Source organism: Lissotriton vulgaris, chromosome 5 (assembly GCF_964263255.1).
Source record: "Lissotriton vulgaris chromosome 5, aLisVul1.2, whole genome shotgun sequence".
NCBI classification, from domain to species: Eukaryota; Metazoa; Chordata; class Amphibia; order Caudata; family Salamandridae; genus Lissotriton; species Lissotriton vulgaris.
In genome coordinates this window covers 1,058,485,535-1,058,504,370 of record NC_141693.1, presented here as the reverse complement: position 1 = coordinate 1,058,504,370, position 18,836 = coordinate 1,058,485,535, and the positions used below count along the sequence as shown (strand labels likewise).

Here is an 18,836-nt window from a genome sequence, read left to right as displayed (position 1 = left end):
TTTCCCATAGGAAGTGGTCATTTGGGGGTGTAGTGACCCCAATGGTCAGTAGCTCCTTGACTACGACCCTACAATACCTGAACACTGCTAAATTCAATATTTAGGGGAGCCCCTGGAACCAGACAAGCAGATCCTGATGGCCTAAGAAGAGAGAGGACACTGAAGAGCCTTAAAAGCAGAGAAGAGAGAAGAATCAGCTGACCTTGTACCAATCCTGCTGGCCAATCTGCATCTGTTGTCAAAAACTGTGCCAAAGTTGCCTGGTTCTGCAGCTGGGACTTTTCCCTTCGATAAAGACCAAGACCTTCTATGAACAGTTGACCTGTTCACCCTGCATCCTGCAGGAACTCCAAAAGCAAAGACTCAGAGGCCTCCGGAACTGCCAAAATCCAACACCTGAAGCCACCACTGCGCCTGCAGCCGAGCCAAAGTAGGCCACCGATTTCAACAAGGTCCCCCAACCCTCGGGAGCTTGAGTCCTTCGTGGTTTCACCCCTCCTGGTCTCCCAGATGCCACCTGCAGACAGCTGCCCCCTTCAACTGCTCCTGCTAAGAAAACCCTAGGCCTAAAGACACCTCTGCATCCGTCTCCCCTGGGCCATGGCAAAGAGGGCCCTAGGTGTCCCTACGTTCCTGAGCATCGCAAGCCTTGAACGCCCCCCCCCCGTTGGTTCACCTTGAATGGCCTTCTAGCCAGAGCCTCCAGCCTATTTCCCCAGTGACCGATCTCCATAGAAACATATATGGCTTCCAACACTTTCACACCCAGCAGCTCTCGTGCCGCTAGTGATGTACTGTTGGTGCTTCCTTTGACCTTGCCCACCACTCACTTTATTTTCTGGTTATTGGTTCTGCAAGCTGATGTACTATACCAGTTTGCAGAACTTGTTCTTCCTTCCATAAGATAGCATTGCAGAATTCGGAAATTGCCACTTTTTAAAGTGAAAAGAATTTATATATAAATGTACGTACCCGAACGATTTTTCTCTGATGCCTAAACATATATAAAGATACTTGCTATTTTTATAAATTTGTGTGGAGCTCCTTCTTGAGTTGTGGGTCATTTATTGATCATTGTATGAATTTGCAAAGGTCTTGCACTTCTCTGTGCTAAGGCTGCTTGACCACACTACTCACTAATAGAGCACTTTGGGATTGAATAGCAAGCACCTGTCTACTAGTAAGGGAACCCCTGGACTCTTTACGTGGTATAACAGATTTTTTAAATATCACATTAAAGCCAGCTTCCTACACTTTCCTTATAAGCGGATGACATGCTCCTCCTCCTACAGAAGAGCAAGGTGACCAGGCAAAACATGCACATTTTGAAGGTATATGGAAATTCTTTTGAACTCTGGGTCAACAGGGTTGAAATGCAGATGTTCACATTCAGGGCAAGGAAACCTAGCTGACAGATGACGTTATACAACTCAACTGTTTTAAATACATTGCTATGTTTACCTTGAGCGATAGTCAGTAGTACTGGGGCCCAACCATAGCCCACTGGTCAGCCAGGTGCAGGAAGATATGCAAGGTTGGGATTCGCTTTGTTCGAGATGGTTTTGCCCCTAAACTACTGCACTTTACAAAATGACCCCTATCTGACTACAATGGGCTTCTTTCCAGAGCAGCATGCCTGAATCCACACTTTTTTCTGAACCAGTACGCTGCCAAGAGAATCTTTTACTAAACATGTATAGTCTGCGAATGACTGTGGGTTGGGAGTGGCAGATGTTTAGCTTTACTACTGGGCTGCCCAGCTCATCTTTCAGCAACTGGCATTTTGGTGACAGAGAAGACCCAGCCAACAGAAACAAGATCACCCTGTTCGAGGGGCCCGAGAGTCTGTGCCTGCTCGACAGCTCAACTATCCTCCCCACCCATTTGCCTTAGTTATGATGGTAACTCCCGAGTGCTGGTGCAAGGCACTATGATGGATAGGGTGGGTTAACAAGCCCACATGTGCGACCCCACTTTGGCAGGAAATGTGGCTCACACGCACCACAAAACAGCAGGGTTTCCACGGGGGCAATATAAGATTCTGAGAAATTAAAGGAAGAATTTGCGCTTTACAACTACCAGTTTTATGGAGAACTCCAAATACGGCACATGCTACAGGCACATAATGTGAAGTTGGCTACCATACCAGACTTATATTCCCCAAAGGTCAAGCAAAGTATGGGACCGCTGGTGAGGAAGGGGCTTTTCTGAATTCACAAATCCTTGGTAATAAAAACCCAAACCCCTTTGAATCCACGGGGGATCAATGAAAACAAGATTTAGGTCCAATGGAGCTGGAGGAATGGATCAAAGTGAAGATGGGCAACCATAAAGCCTGGCGATTCAATCCTGTCTAAAACCTCTACAATTCAAATGTTTCCCTAGGGTATACTACACCAGTAGAGGGTGTGGATGATGGGCAAGAGCAAGAACCTCATCTTCCTGGTACTTATGGTGCACTGGTCATGCATTCATCACATCCTGGGGACGGTGATACAGTGCCAGTCAGTATGGACCCCAAAGTGAAAACACTGTGGTTGAGGGTTACTGGAGATGCCCCAAGAGCACATGGATACCGGTTGGTACTAATTTCTTCCGTCAAAGAGTGGCATCGCTCATGACTGGAGGTTGTGTAAGTTGTCTGTGCTGTGGTCACCAAATGGCTCCACCTAGTAGAATGCTATTCTCATGTGAATTAGGTAATTTATAAGGCCAAAGGATGGTCGCAATGTGTATATTTTGTATAGCGGCATGTGTTGCAGGCTGCAGCACACACCGCAGTAAAAAATCAACACATTTTCACATTCCTGCACTATATGGCAGGCACCATGCGGCGCCTGCCACATGATGCAGGGATATGTAGGGGGCACCAGAGGTGCCCCTTGGGACCCATAGTGGAGGCCCAGGGGGAAGGAGGCCCTGCTAGGGCACCCCAAAGTCACTTTCCGCTTGCCTTTTCATAGAGGGTTAACCACAAAATGCACAAAAATATGCACTATGAGATACCTCACTTGGAGTCCGCTCTTGCCAAACATTTGAGCCAAAACTCGAGATTCTTTTTTGCTAATACCTGGTTCTTATCAAGATAACATCACATTGTCCTTTTTATATTGAGTGCATTGCCAATGGCTGCTAGTGACTTTTTTTTTAAAGTGGTGGGGTGTAAAAGTTGGAAATGCGTTGGACCTAGCAAGTGATCAAAGCGAGCAAGCCAAAGTGGTGAAAAAGTAAGGGGGGGGGACATGTTCTCCCCCACTGAAAAATGTGAAAGAAAAGCGGGGCAAATAATTATTTAAAACTAATTTTGCTAACTAGTTTTGTGAAGAAGCAAAAAGGTTAATAAATCAATAGTATGGGCTCAATGTGCAACATTACGGGATGTTCCACAATAGCCTTGAGGGAAACTGTGCTTAAACAGTACCAGGGACCCAAGACAAATTAAATCACAAATGCTCTTAGCTGCAATCGTCATATCATTAAGGTAGTGTCAATCCCACAACCCTCCCCAAAAGTAAAACGGTTTGAAAAAAATCAAAACCTGCTCTGATAGGGACAAAGACACCATGGCCCAGCCACCTATATGCAGTCACATGTCCTCAACTACATAATTTAACAGCACAGCATTTTTAATACTCTCCATGGGGCAATAAAATGGGGGAAAGGTGCATGTAAGCAACTTTGACATGTGCCAGTTATACATATAATTAAACATCCTGCAGGCACTTGTAATGTAAATCGGGATTTCCTACACACATCATTGAAAGGTAGCAGTGCTTTAACCCCATGGCTGCTAGGCGTTTTCCCGTCCTGCGCTGGGTTTTATTATTTTTCATTGTTTTATGACGAGCTGGCCTTGTCATCCGCGCACGGCAGGTAAGCGCCATGACGAGCCCAGCTCGTCATTAGCCTCGAAGGGGTTAAAGATGTGCGGTGTTGGTTTGGATTAGAGTCATTAGAAAACAACCCTCGAAGCACCCCAATGTAATGATTTAGAATGACTAAAATCCTAGCATTTAAACATCAGTGCTATTCTTTTTTTTTATTTTTATTTTTATTATTATTTTTTTTTTGGCACAGAAAGGAATCAAGAGAGAGGGCCCGGCCCGGCCTCCTTCGGCCACTGACGGCCTAAGACGGTCCCGCCCTTGTCCCGGGCTTCTCCCGGCGCCCTCCCGCGCAGCGGTAGCCGGTGTTGGAATTATATGGGAGGTGACGCGCTTGGGGGCGGGGCTTGCAGGGAGAGCGGGCCAGGTGTAGACTATTGGCCGTGCAGGGACTCCTGGTAGTTGGAGTCCCTGCTTGCTCGCAGCCCTGCAGCTCTTCCCCTTTGCTCCTCACCAGCACCCAAGGCAGACACCAGTTGAGCCCAGCGCTCTTCGCTGCGAAGCGGGACCCGCGCAGCGGGTCCGGCGAGGAATAGAGTTCAAGTCAGGCACAGCAGCAGGCTCTCAGCGCGGGAATCCTCAGTTCACACAGGATGAAGGGCAGTGCAGGCCCGGAAAGCGTCCCACCAATGCAGGAAACAGGTAGGAATTTGAAGGTCCGTTCGCTGGGGGGCGGGGCTTGCAGGGAGAGCGGGCCAGGTGTAGACTATTGGCCGTGCAGGGACTCCTGGTAGTTGGAGTCCCTGCTTGCTCGCAGCCCTGCAGCTCTTCCCCTTTGCTCCTCACCAGCACCCAAGGCAGACACCAGTTGAGCCCAGCGCTCCTCGCTGCGAAGCGGGACCCGCGCAGCGGGTCCGGCGAGGAATAGAGTTCAAGTCAGGCACAGCAGCAGGCTCTTAGCGCGGGAATCCTCAGTTCACACTTGATGAAGGGCAGTGCAGGCCCGGAAAGCGTCCCACCAATGCAGGAAACAGGTAGGAATTTGAAGGTCCGTTCGCTGGGGGGCGGGGCTTGCAGGGAGAGCGGGCCAGGTGTAGACTATTGGCCGTGCAGGGACTCCTGGTAGTTGGAGTCCCTGCTTGCTCGCAGCCCTGCAGCTCTTCCCCTTTGCTCCTCACCAGCACCCAAGGCAGACACCAGTTGAGCCCAGCGCTCCTCGCTGCGAAGCGGGACCCGCGCAGCGGGTCCGGCGAGGAATAGAGTTCAAGTCAGGCACAGCAGCAGGCTCTCAGCGCGGGAATCCTCAGTTCACACAGGATGAAGGGCAGTGCAGGCCCGGAAAGCGTCCCACCAATGCAGGAAACAGGTAGGAATTTGAAGGTCCGTTCGCTGGGGGGCGGGGCTTGCAGGGAGAGCGGGCCAGGTGTAGACTATTGGCCGTGCAGGGACTCCTGGTAGTTGGAGTCCCTGCTTGCTCGCAGCCCTGCAGCTCTTCCCCTTTGCTCCTCACCAGCACCCAAGGCAGACACCAGTTGAGCCCAGCACTCCTCGCTGCGAAGCGGGACCCGCGCAGCGGGTCCGGCGAGGAATAGAGTTCAAGTCAGGCACAGCAGCAGGCTCTCAGCGCGGGAATCCTCAGTTCACACAGGATGAAGGGCAGTGCAGGCCCGGAAAGCGTCCCACCAATGCAGGAAACAGGTAGGAATTTGAAGGTCCGTTCGCTGGGGGGCGGGGCTTGCAGGGAGAGCGGGCCAGGTGTAGACTATTGGCCGTGCAGGGACTCCTGGTAGTTGGAGTCCCTGCTTGCTCGCAGCCCTGCAGCTCTTCCCCTTTGCTCCTCACCAGCACCCAAGGCAGACACCAGTTGAGCCCAGCGCTCCTCGCTGCGAAGTGGGACCCGCGCAGCGGGTCCGGCGAGGAATAGAGTTCAAGTCAGGCACAGCAGCAGGCTCTCAGCGCGGGAATCCTCAGTTCACACAGGATGATGGGCAGTGCAGGCCCGGAAAGCGTCAAACAAAGCCAAAGTCTCAGGCTGCTGAGAGTCACGTCAGAGATTCATATACACACTATTCTAGAAGCAGATATTCAGAACAAAGACTGTTCCCTCCACATGCATGACACCTCTCCAGCCTGGGCCCCGTACTTTTCACAACCTACTTTCGACACAGCTGCTTGCCAGCATTGTTAAAAACAATACGAAGAACATAAGCAGTCCCTGACGACACATCACTTAAATTCTCATGATGTGAAGCAGGTCTGTTTCTCCCATCCTGGGGCACATGTGTGACCCACAGCACAAAAAGTGAAACTAACTATGCTTGCACACACTGCAGTCAGTCCTGAACTACACTTGGTGATGGTGATCGCGACGGGACAAAAGGCAGCTCTGACACATTTCGCCATACTATCCCCATACTTCAAGGAGTGAGTGCAGCGAGAAAGCACAACTTCAAGGAGGGCTAGGATGAGTTGTACCCTCCAATGAATAATCAACACGTTTTTTAAACGGGTGGCCTTTTCCTCATCTTCTTTCATCTGCTTTTTGCTCTCTAAACCTATCTTTGGCACCCAATCCTCTATTCCTAACCATAACAATTTCTGTACTTAATCTCTCATTTACATTACTCACTCATTCGCCCCTCAGTCTTAATGCTTCTTCCTCCTTCCCCCTCCCTTTCCTCTACCAACGTTTTCGTTGCTCCTCTTAATTTATTCTCATTTCCTTCTCCATTCTCACCTCCGTAGCTCATCTTTTCTCCTCCTCCTTAACAAATTAAGAGCTAGGACCCGCTCAAAAGAAGAATTTACCACTAGCTCTACCCACTACCAGAGTGGCAACCAATCACTGTAGTTTTATTCATAATCCCACTCACAAGCACTTCAGTCAGAGACATACTATTCATGTATGTCATTATCCTTTGTGTCAATTTTGTGTCTTAATCCCCACTCCATTCCCCCACCCCAATCACACACAAATGCATGCACCGTTTTAAAATAGAACATTGAAAGGAAGCCAAACATGAAAAAGAGTGAACATCCCATAGCATATAAATGCCTGTCCAGTGGCTAAGTCCAGAACCTACACTAGCTACTTGGTTTAAGGGTAGTCCAGACTTTCAGTACATGAAAAAGGCACTATGGGGAAGAGAACTGCTAGATAACTAATGTTTTAGATCAATAAACAAAAACAAAATCCAGATTGGTAGAACAAGGAGTGTGGCACCATAAAAACATCGAGACAGCACATTGGTTAATGCACCTGTTGAAGACGTGTGCAGCTTGCACACCAAAAATCCAGATATCCAACATTTTTAATTTCAGAGGTTAGAGGGTAGTGCTATATAATAAGATGTTATTGTAATTGTATTGTAATTGCATTTGTATAGCGCTTACTACCTCTGACGAGGCGTCAAAGCACTTTTTTCGGCAAGTAGCACGCTTCTCTGGGATCCATAGAGAATTAGTGTTGAATTAATATACTGAAACAAGCAAGTCTACTTTTATTGGTGGATAAGTAAGTCAGTTTTTTGAATTCGGAAGGATAGAAGAGGAAAAAAGGTTTGTATTTATATATTGCTTGTTACCCATAATGGGGTGTCCATAAAGGATTAGTGGTGCATTAGTATGGTGAAATAGGAAAGTAATTCGAGTGGTGGATATTAGTCCGTTATTTGGAGTGAGAAAGATAGTTGAGCGATAGAAGGGGAAGAAAGGTTTGCATTTATATAGCACCAGTTACCCCTGATGGGTGTTGAAGCGCTTTTCTGGTGAGTAGCACGTACTCCGGAACCCATTAAGGATTAGTGTTGAACATTAATATAGTGAAATATGAAGTATTTGAGTGGTGGATATGTTATTCAGTTATTTGGATAGAGAAGGGTAGATGGCGGGATAAGAGATGGAAAGAGTATGTATTTATATAGCGCTTCTAACCCTGATGGGGTGTTGAATTATTGGCGAGTAACACACTACTCTGGAACCCATAAAGGATTAGTGGTGAGTTAGTATAGTGGAATGTGGAATTTGAGAAGTGAACATGTTAGTCCATCATTTTGATTGAAAAGGATAGTGGAGAAATAAAAGAGTGAAGGACTTTTTTTATTTCTTTTTTCAGGTCATAGCAGTAGGAGGCGGCTTTTGGATGAGTAAAAAGGGTTTTTGGAGGGGAAGAGTCAGAGGGCATTGTTTAGAGGCTTATTTTGGATGATCAGTATAGTAAAAGGTGTCAGATGATGCAAGGAGGGGTAGAGTAGGAGAGAGTCTAGAAAGGGTTATTTTAGGGATCATAGTAGTTATGGGGTTTGGAATTAATGAGTGTGGATGTAGAGCATCTATTGACAGATGCATATGGTGAGAAATAGGGTAGTGCATTGGTAATGACAAATTAGAAGAAAGAGATAAATATATAGATCCATAAGTACATTGAAAGTATATAGATGCTTAAGGAGTTAATTGTATGTACATTAAAGATATTGATAGAGGTACAGGATGAGAAATAGGGGAGTGCATTGGATATGCTTTTTTAGGAGAAAAGTCATAGACACAGGTCCAAGTACATGGAGTACATAGATGCACAATGGACGCAAGTACATGTAGACCAAAGATTATTTTTTTTTTTTTTAAAACATAATTATTCTACATGACCATACAAAGCAATACACAAAAATGGGTACATATCTATAGTGAGAGTAAATTATGGGTGGGTATTACTCAAAGGGAACATGGGTAGCATTTCTGGCCCTAGTCCCGACCGGTCTCGAACAGGCTCAAACAGGCAACTGCCCTTGTCCTTTCTGCCCTTAGCTTCGATGCCCGGTCTGAGATGCCCTAACCCTGGCCTAGTAATCAGATGACCCCTCCAGCTAATGGGAACCCTAGCCCTAACATTATCCACTCATGACACTACCCTTAAAATCTGGAACCAGAAGGAGACCAGGACCTTACAGCCAATCTTAGCCCTAGTCCAAGCAACCAATCAGTTTAAAAAAGCCCTGATCTCTACACCCAATAGAGGCCCTAGACCTACAGGTAGTCCCAACCCAAGTCCAAGCAACCAATGGCACAGGAAGCCCTAGTCCCTACTTCCAATAGAAAGCCTAAACCTACTCTTAGTCCCACACCTAAGTCCAGCAACCAATCCCACCAGAAACCCTAATCGCTACTTCCAATTAAAGGCCTAACCCTAGCCCTAGTCCCACCCTAGTAACAACAACCAACAACACAGGAAGCCCTAGTCCCTACTTCCAATAGAAGCCCTAGTCCCTACTTCCAATAGAAACCCTAGCCCTAGTCCCAACCCTACATTGATTGAATCCCAGACCCAGAAACCAATCAGAACCCTCAAATACCCAACCAATGAGGACACTAACCCTAATCCAATAGAAACATCAGATACAACCACCAATCAGTGTATACATGTACCAAACAATAGCAGACTATATTAGGTCCCAGCTACCTCAGACAAGGTTTGCTGGCCAGGGAGTTGGAAGCTGCTTCTCTATTCAGAAATCTTCTAGAAGATAGGCAGGCTCAATCCACACTTTGAACTTCTGCAGGTAAGGGCCTAACAAACTTGTGCTTTAACAATACTGTTTGAATAAAACTTTACCCCCTCTCCTGGCCAAATAACGAAGTGCACATTCCCTATTAAATACAGTTTAAACAGCACACAGCAGATTACTGCTGTCTCAGAGCACCCTCTGATGTAGAATATCCCTGTTTGGGGGGGGGGGGGGGGGGAGTTGTTTGGGTTAAAGAAATTTAAAAAAAGAAAAGACGATGCAATCAAAAGGTATGGAATATCATTTGTTATGGAAGAGAACACTAATCTGCCTCCTTACCGCTTCCTGGACTCTGCTCACTGCAATCTGGGGCACATGTAGGCTGCAGCTCATAAGATGGAGGAGAAGGATTTGGGGTGCACCCAGCAAAGCCTTAAGGGGCCTTTGCAGGTGTGAGAGGAGGGCCTAGATTTTGCTTGAATCTGGGAAAACCAATCAGCAGTCCTAGGTCTGCTAGCCTGGGGGTGGGGCTGGGACTGGGGAGCTGCTCTATTCAGAAATCTCCTGGGAGACAGACCGGCTCAATCAACACTTTGGACTTCTGCAGGTAAGGGCCTAACAAACTTGTGCTTTACAATACTCACTAACAACACACCTATAGCAAGTGATGTATTCAAATACAAACAGGCTGCAGCACATGTTGGCTCTGCTGGGTGTAACCATGCAGGGGACAGGAGAAGAATGGAAGCAGGCATGTAAACTAGAGTATAGAATATATTACAACATCTTATCATTCTAGTATGCCAGTCTTTTTTCCAGGGCCCGCTGTATAGTCATTATGTGGAAGGAAGTACAAAGCAAACATTATCTCAACTGCACATTAACGCACACAAATTCTACTTTGAAGTTAAACCTGGTACTGGAAAAGCAATGTCATGTTTATAAAGGCATGAGGGAATGTCTGAAGACACCCTGTCGGGTCCACTGAAGAAATGAAAACCAGGTAGCCCGATTAAGCTTATTTTTATTTCACCAGTATGAGGTACTAAAGTAAATATCTGCCAACTGCAACCTCTTACAGGAGAATATGCCTGAACTGCTTCTAAGTGGTATGTGTAAAGGAGGGTCCCCGCAAGGAGAACGTGTTATGTACAACACACACTGACACTGAATAACATAACCATTAATCAGGCGATCTAAATCAGATGAGTGACGAGTATTGTCCTTTATTTTACAATACCGGATTACAATCAATATAGAAAAATTCACCTCTAATCAATAACCCCAATAGGGGGAGGGAGGAAAGGGAGGGAAAATGTGCTCAGGGCTGTGTAAAGTCAGGAGAAAAAGTACACACAGTCATAAAGAAATACGAATTATAACAATCTGCAATTGTGAGTCAAAACAAATCTGAAACAAAAAGCCTAAATTTTAAGGCATCCATTAAGAACATGTTATATTACAGACATTCAACGGACACATACACAGTTTCGAATGATATGGGGCATGTGCCGGAGGTCTGAAGAGAAAGAGCCGTCGACGTTTTGACCCCTAGCCGTAGGCTACGTTAAATCCTTATACGGGGTCTTCATCAGGACGTGTGCAGGAGGGGGGGACAGGAGTTAGGAGGGGCAATTCTGTCTGTGAAAGTTAAAAATAAAAATCAGAATAATATATATATAATGTTGTCATCTTACTAGACATTATGACCATTTCAACCAATGATTACAAATTACCATGGGGTCTGGGCCAAGGACAGGCCTCAGAACATGGAATATGAGTAACACCAAACCAGTGGTCAAGGTCAAACTCACCGATATTCAATAGTACAGAGGAAGGATTGACCAGTATGGTGTGAACCAAATTAAAGGGCACTATTCTGTCTTACAAAATGGGAATGTGGGTTTCAAATTACATTGGCTTCTACCAAGGAGCCATGGTTATGAGCCCAATCGTCAATTCTACAAAAAGGGGGCTGGATATTGTCTATAGATTGAGAAGGAATCAAATGGGTCAGACGAAAAATACAGCAGGAGCCCACAATGTAGTCTGTGGATCAACATATAATAATAATAATACTGGATTTTGTAGAGCGCGAACAGCTACCTCGCTAGGAGGTGTCCCGGCGCTAGTAGAACACAGATGACCTGGAGGCTAAAGATAGAAAAGTTAGCGGGGTTGGGTGAAAAGCCAAGTTTTCAGCAGTTTCTTGAAGCAGGGTTCAGAAGGGGCCTGTTGGATTTCTTGTGGTAAGGTGTTCCACAGAGCGGAGACGTTTGCCGAAAAAGTCCGACCGCCTAGTCGAACCTTTTTCGTGCGTGGGACGGCCAATTGAACACGGCCATTGGACCGCAATGCGCGGGTTTGGGAGTATCTCGGGAGGCGGTTTTTCAGGTATTCTGGACAGGAGCCATGCAGGGATCTAAACGCCAGCGTCAGCGCTTTAAATTTTATTCTGCTGGCAACTGGCAGCCAGTGCAGGGATCGAAGATGCGGAGAGACTGACTGCTTGAGAGGGATTCGCAATAGCAGTCTCGCAGCCGCATTTTGAACTACCTGAAGTTTTTGTGTAAGGTATTTTGGTAGGCCTAGGTAGAGTCCGTTGGCGTAATCCAGCCGTGAGGTAACAGTGGCATGGATAACCGTTTTCCGGCAGCTCTCCGGGAGGAGTCTCAGGATTTTTCGGAGATTTCTCAGCTTGCTCAGGCAGCAGCCGGCGACTTGTTGGATATGGGAGGTAAAGGACATGCTATCATCCCATCTCACTCCAAGATTTTTTGCCGAGTGACTGGGTGAGGGGGCAGGGCCCATCTCCGTCGGCCACCAAAGTTCTGAGGCGGGGGTGGGACCCTTGCCAAAGAAGATAACTTCGGTCTTATTGGCATTAAGTTTTAATTTATTTGTGTTCATCCAATGTGCTATATCTTGGAGACAGCCTTTGAAGTTTGAAAAGGACTCTTGCGTCATCTCAGAGTACGGAAATACCAACTGGGTGTCGTCGGCATACGAGATTGCCTTGACACCCCAGTTGGCAATTAGCGTAAAGAGAGGAGCAAGGTAGATGTTGAACAAAAGGGGGCTGAGGGCCGACCCTTGCGGAACTCCACAGCTGAGGGTCTTGGGGGCCGAAGAGATCGCCCCAAGTGCCACTTTCTGAGTTCTCTGGGATAGATAGGAGTGTATCCAACCGAGCGCCCTATCCTGAATACCTATCTCAGCCAGCCGGCTGAGTAGTCTGGCGTGGTCCACCGTATCGAAGGCGGCCGACAGATCCAGGAGTACCAGCATTGCTGAGTTACCTGCATCCATCGACCACCTTACTGACTCGGCTACCTCAATAAGGATTCGGTCACAGCGGCAGTCCTTTAAACAACGGCTCCAGCGCTTGACTCGAGTGCCTGATTAAATCGCCGTTGAAGTTTGTTATACACGGAAATGGCTATTTCACGTGTAAATTCTTAGCACGACGCCATGGAAACTGGGCTTTTAATCACTTTAGAGGTATGCCATTTAACCTTGGTGCTTATTGGTTGTAATTAATATTTTTTGTGGCATGTCACCAATACGTTTCTTATTGATTTTTAATCTCACAGTGACCCATAACGTTGTCACCACTTACGACGCCCCAAGTGCCAAGTTAATCAGCGCTTCTCACCCGTGTGTCCAATGTAAGTGATATGTTGATCCACAGACTACATTGTGGGCTCCTGCTGTATTTTTCGTCTGACCCATTTGATTCCTTCTCAATCTATAGACAATATCCAGCCCCCTTTTTGTAGAATTGACGATTGGGATCATAACCATGGCTCCGTGGTAGAAGCCAATGTAATTTGAAACCCACATTCCCATTTTGTAAGACCGAATAGTCCCCTTTAATTTGGTTCACACCATACTGGTCAATCCTTCCTCTGTACTATTGAATATCCGTGAGTTTGACCTTGACCACTGGTTTGGTCTTACTCATATTCCATGTTCTGAGGCCTGTCCTTGGCCCAGACCCCATGGTAATTTGTAATCATTGGTTGATATGGTCATAATGTCTAGTAAGATGACAACATTATATATATATATTATTCTGATTTTTATTTTTAACTTTCACAGACAGAATTGCCCCTCCTAACTCCTGTCCCCCCCTCCTGCACACGTCCTGATGAAGACCCCGTATAAGGATTTAACGTAGCCTACGGCTAGGGGTCAAAACGTCGACGGCTCTTTCTCTTCAGACCTCCGGCACATGCCCCTGATCATTCGGAACTGTGTATGTGTCCGTTGAATGTCTGTAATATAACATGTTCTTAATGGATGCCTTAAAATTTAGGCTTTTTGTTTCAGATTTGTTTTGACTCACAATTGCAGATTGTTATAATTTGTATTTCTTTATGACTGTGTGTACTTTTTCTTCTGACTTTACACCGCCCTGAGCACATTTTCCCTCCCTTTCCTCCCTCCCCCTATTGGGGCTATTGATTAGAGGTGAATTTTTCTATATTGATTGTAATCCGGTATTGTAAAATAAAGGACAATACTCGTCACTCATCTGATTTATATCGCCTGATTAATGGTTATGTTATTCAGTGTCAGTGTGTGTTGTACATAACACGTTCTCCTTGCGGGGACCCTCCTTTACACATACCACATAGCGCCCAGGTCACCGCGACTGCATGGGTAAAACCCCCCCTTTGTAATGAACTGCTTCTAAGGCAGGACTTGAGAGCACTTGTTCATTGGCTGGGAAGAAGAAATGGAAAAGCGCTCCATCTGTTCTCCCCTCATGCACAATGCCATCATGCAATGGTGCTGAGAGTGTTGCGCGTAAGGGACAGACACATAACCAATCATTGTGTGGCATCAGAAAGAAGCCACATAGTGATTGGCCATGTTCTATATTACCACACCATGCTGCTTTTGGAGTGCGGACCCGCCAGAAAGGCCAATCTAACACCACCAGAACCAATCCATGTATGAATGAGGTAAAGACCGCCAGAACGTCATTTGAGAGTGAAGAGCCATCACGGCTTTGCCCAAATTACCATCAAGAAGATCCGTGGGAGAATGAAATATTTTGATCCCAGTAGTACTGAAATGTGTTCATTTCACACAGTCATTGTCTGCAGAGGAAGGTGGCAGGTTTGAGGCGACAGGAAGATGCAAGATTTAGGTCAGGTCACTTGGAGACCCAAAATGGATGCAAAGTCCGAAAAGATCTGAATTATAGTAGATAAGTCACCGGATGCATCACTGACATATAGGTTATGTGGGTCCTATTCTTTACCGGTACCCCCCCTCCTCTTCCCCCCCCCCCCCCCCCCATGTGGTTTAGTGTACATGCAATCGACTCTATTGCCATGGGGAATAAAAGTAAGAATAGGGGGAAATTCTGTCTGGTGCCCTTGTGTACGAGCCATAAAGCGGAGATACACATACCTGTTTTTACCTAGGCAGTAGGAGCAGAGTGCAATATTTGAATCCACCTAGGCCAATGAGGTACCATCTCAAACAGTCTCAACACCCTGTGTACGTAGTCCCAATGGATACAGTTGAATATTCTTCAGGTCAAGAACAATGCACAACTTATTAGGATGCGGAGTCACAAACTAATCTTGGACATACCACAGGTAGCAGAGATTGAAAGCTGTTCTTCAACTAGGAAGGAAACCCGCCTGGTTGTAGTGTATTAGGTTAGGCAATACCAGCATGTAGCCACAATCTTAGCAAGAACTCTATAATCTGTATTTGAGATAAAATGTGGACAATACAATCAAAGCTCTTTTGGGTCTTTGTTGAGTTTCAACAGTGTGGCGATAAGTGTTCAAGGATGGAGGAAGAGAACCAGACATGTAGATGTCCAATTCATGGGGTGATGGGTATTTTACTCACCAGGTGGCATCAAGGGACGAGTAAACAAGTCATCGTCGTAGATGCGCAGCATTCAGAAATATAGCGGGATTGACAGTACAGAGGCACCGAAACGATCAAGGGAGGCATCAAGGATCGTGTTAAAATCCCCACTGACATTCCAAGGTGCATCCGGCCAGTCCATCATGAAGGACGTTACGCCGGACCAAAAGGACATGTGGACGAAATGCAGAGCATAAACAACCCCAGGGTTTAGTGGAAAACCATTAAAAGTTCATCCTACGAATGCAAATCGGCAGTCTGTGTCAATGTGAATTTTATCTATTCTGAGCGGTGTCCCAGCTATTATTCATATCGCCATCCCTCAGCCAAAGGCCCATTAGCTTGTATCAAATACTTGCCCTTGCCATTTAGACTGTAGTTTAGGCACCTCTGCGGGTGTCAGGTGAGTCTCTTGAAGAAAAGCAATATGTACCTTTCAACGGACCACGGCTGCATGCACTTTATAACGTTTACGCATTGAATTCATGCTCCTGATATTCATGTAATTAAGTTCTAGATGTCAACTGTCAGGATACAGAAAAGGAGGGTATAAGCATGCATCTGACAATGGACTGACAATCAAGGAGATGCAGAAGTCCCTACCGTGTTGGGAGAACTGCAACAGAAACCCACAGCAGCCCAGAGCAATTACCAGTGGTTGATATTAATTCAAACATTCCATTATTACTTTTAGTATACTTTAGTGTGTCTCCCTTATTGGGATCCGTGCACACTACATCACTAGAACCAAGAGATGTTTGTCAGATGAGCCCATAACAATGGCGAAAACCGTTCCTGGATTGCTTTTGTTCAGATTCAGGGATGATCTAGCTTGGCAATTCAGGCTAGACTGTTCCCATTGGATCAAGGTCAACACTGACTTGCATTTAACTGGGTCCAAACTGACGACGCATGGTGTGCAAAGAATGATGGATTGGGATGCGGCCTGGATAGTTACCAGTGGTTGAGATTAATACAAGCATTCCATCCACCACTTTCAGTATACTTTGTGGTTAGAAAACAGCCTTTTGTGGCAGGGTTCAAAAGAGCAGACATTGAATGTAATTACACTCATAAAATTGAATGTAATCAAAGGTTAACAAAGTAAGGATACACACTGGACATAAGGACAAGTACTGGACTGTACCAGAAAAACAAGCAACTAATGTGACGCTCACCGAGCAACCCGGTCATGGCCTCCAGATATGAAGTAGTAGCCGAAGGGTGAGAACTGTGTATCCCACACAGGGTAATTGTGGCCTTTGTAGCCCACCAAGCATGTGAAAGTCTGCAGGCTCCACAATCTGATTGTACCATCTTCTGAACTCGACAACAAGTAATTTCTAATAAGAGAATAAAGGAAAAATAAATGATCATAGTTCAGTAAGAAATAACATACAAGCAGGAAGCCATACATATGCGGATTCGTATCTCAATATAAACTGTGAAGGCATCTATGTATAGCTGCATGAAGATCATTGTGAACAAAGTATTTTAGGAGAAAGCATCTTCTATAAAACAGTTAATTTTGTTTGCAGTTTGTTGTGCTTATATGTTTGAAGAACATGTCTAAGTTTCAAAACAATTTCGTTTAGCAGAGAAGATTTTCAAACACAGAAGTTACAATTTATCAGTGATTAAGCAAAACATTCTAGTGTATCCTTTCCATGGTGAGTCTTTTTGCTCAATATTCTCCAGTTTCGAATCAGTGCTAGAGTACTGGAAGGATTTGGAAACATTCTTGTGTGTTAAATGTGCCCACCCTTCTCAGAAAATGGCACAATGTAAATGCTGTTTACCTGCAACTATTATTCTACGGTGCTGAAATCCTTCAGATGGATGCTTCTGAAATACTCACAGTACATCTGAACATATTTAAACAAGTAATATGACAAAAGAAAGCTTGTCGATTGCTTGGTCTCTTTACTTGTCAATGAGGTGAGCATTAATACACACAACTAGAAGGTATGTTACAGTCCTACAGCAAGTAAAGTGTTCTCTTGTATGCTTAACTGTCTCACTGGGAAGGAGTGAAGGGTGCATGTAAATCTATGAAAGAAAGATAACATTATGGATAACAGTCACTAAATGCAAGTAGTGTTTCTTTCTCCTGCATTTTATCTTTTATTGATTTATATAATATTCAAAGAGTATCATATCAGTTTTACTTGATAGGCAGGGTAGTGAGGCGTCATCTACAACCAAACACATTCGCCAAATTGCGTCCCTGCTCCGTCATTTGCTTCTCCACAGTGATGCTTCTGGCACTGCAAGCTTTCCACATTGCCTATAGGCAGATGTCTTTGGATGTACTGTTGGCACACAGAGCCGTTTTGGAAGCTCTCCACATCACAGGAAGAGCTGGAATTCTGCCTGTGCAAGATTAGTTTTTAGATAACAATTTTATATGACACATTTAACAATCTATAGTCCTGATGAGGGATGCCCCATATCTATGATCTAAAACTGGATAGGCTAACAATTCCATGGTTCCTTATAATAACGAAGATCTGGCAAAACAATCCTATTCAACTTGAGCTTAACGAGATTTGAAAGAAAAATGTCTGGTTGATCTAAAGTCTGAAACACATTTGTAAAAAACTTTATTTAAATGTCTATTATAATTTTACATGAGAAAGACATGTATAGCAAACACGCCAACATGAGAAGCCCACACCAGGTAAACACAGGGAGGAGACAACTTTTGTTACAAACTTAATATGCATTGTGTTACAAACTTGATAAGCATTTGTAAAGCCATGGGGTCTCTAAAGAAATATGTAACTATCATTGACTTATTAGGGTCAACAGCAAGGCTGTTTTCCAAGTAAACATTTATGTTGCATGGGTTCACTGCTGGAAAGAGGGTCAGCGCCGAGGGAAATTCCGTACCTGCCACTGGGGAGGACCTCAGCACCACCGCCCATACAGCGCCCGGTCTCTCCCTCCCGTCGGCGCTCCTCTAACACCAGCGCGACAGCAGAGGAGGGGAGACCGAGGGGCACGGGGAGACTTCATCTCCCAAGTGCCCGTGCGCTGTGCAGCTGACACCGGGGGATGACGCGACAGGAGGCGCCTTAAATCCACTACTGTCCTCGGCGGAGCGGGCTCACTGCTGGAAAGAGGGTCAGCGCCGAGGAAAATTCCGTACCTGCCACTGGGGAGGACCTCAGCACCACCGCCCATACAGCGCCCGGTCTCTCCCTCCCGTCGGCGCTCCTCTAACACCAGCACGACAGCAGAGGAGGGGAGACCGAGGGACACGGGGAGACTTCATCTCCCAAGTGCCCTTGCGCTGTGCAGCTGACGCCGGGGGATGACGCGCCAGGAGGCACCTTAAATCCACTACTGTCCTCGGCGGAGCGGGCTCACTGCTGGAAAGAGGGTCAGCACCGAGGGAAATTCCATACCTGCCACTGGGGAGGACCTCAGCACCACCGCCCATACAGCGCCCGGTCTCTCCCTCCCGTCGGCGCTCCTCTAACACCAGCGCGACAGCAGAGGAGGGGAGACCGAGGGACACGGGGAGACTTCATCTCCCAAGTGCCCTTGCGCTGTGCAGCGGACGCTGGGGGATGACGCGCCAGGAGGCACCTTAAATCCACTACTGTCC

At 46.2% G+C, this 18,836-nt stretch overlaps 1 protein-coding gene across 1 annotated transcript in view; it reads right to left on the bottom strand.

Annotated features, from left to right (window-relative positions):
* Positions 1 to 18,836, bottom strand: part of TAF5 (TATA-box binding protein associated factor 5) — a 236,777-nt gene that overhangs the window by 67,183 nt on the left and 150,758 nt on the right. Inside the window, exon 8 of the mRNA XM_086922719.1 lies at positions 16,402 to 16,566. Within this exon, the coding sequence (XP_086778845.1) occupies positions 16,402 to 16,566 (165 nt within the window). The remainder of the gene's footprint in view (positions 1 to 16,401; positions 16,567 to 18,836) is intronic.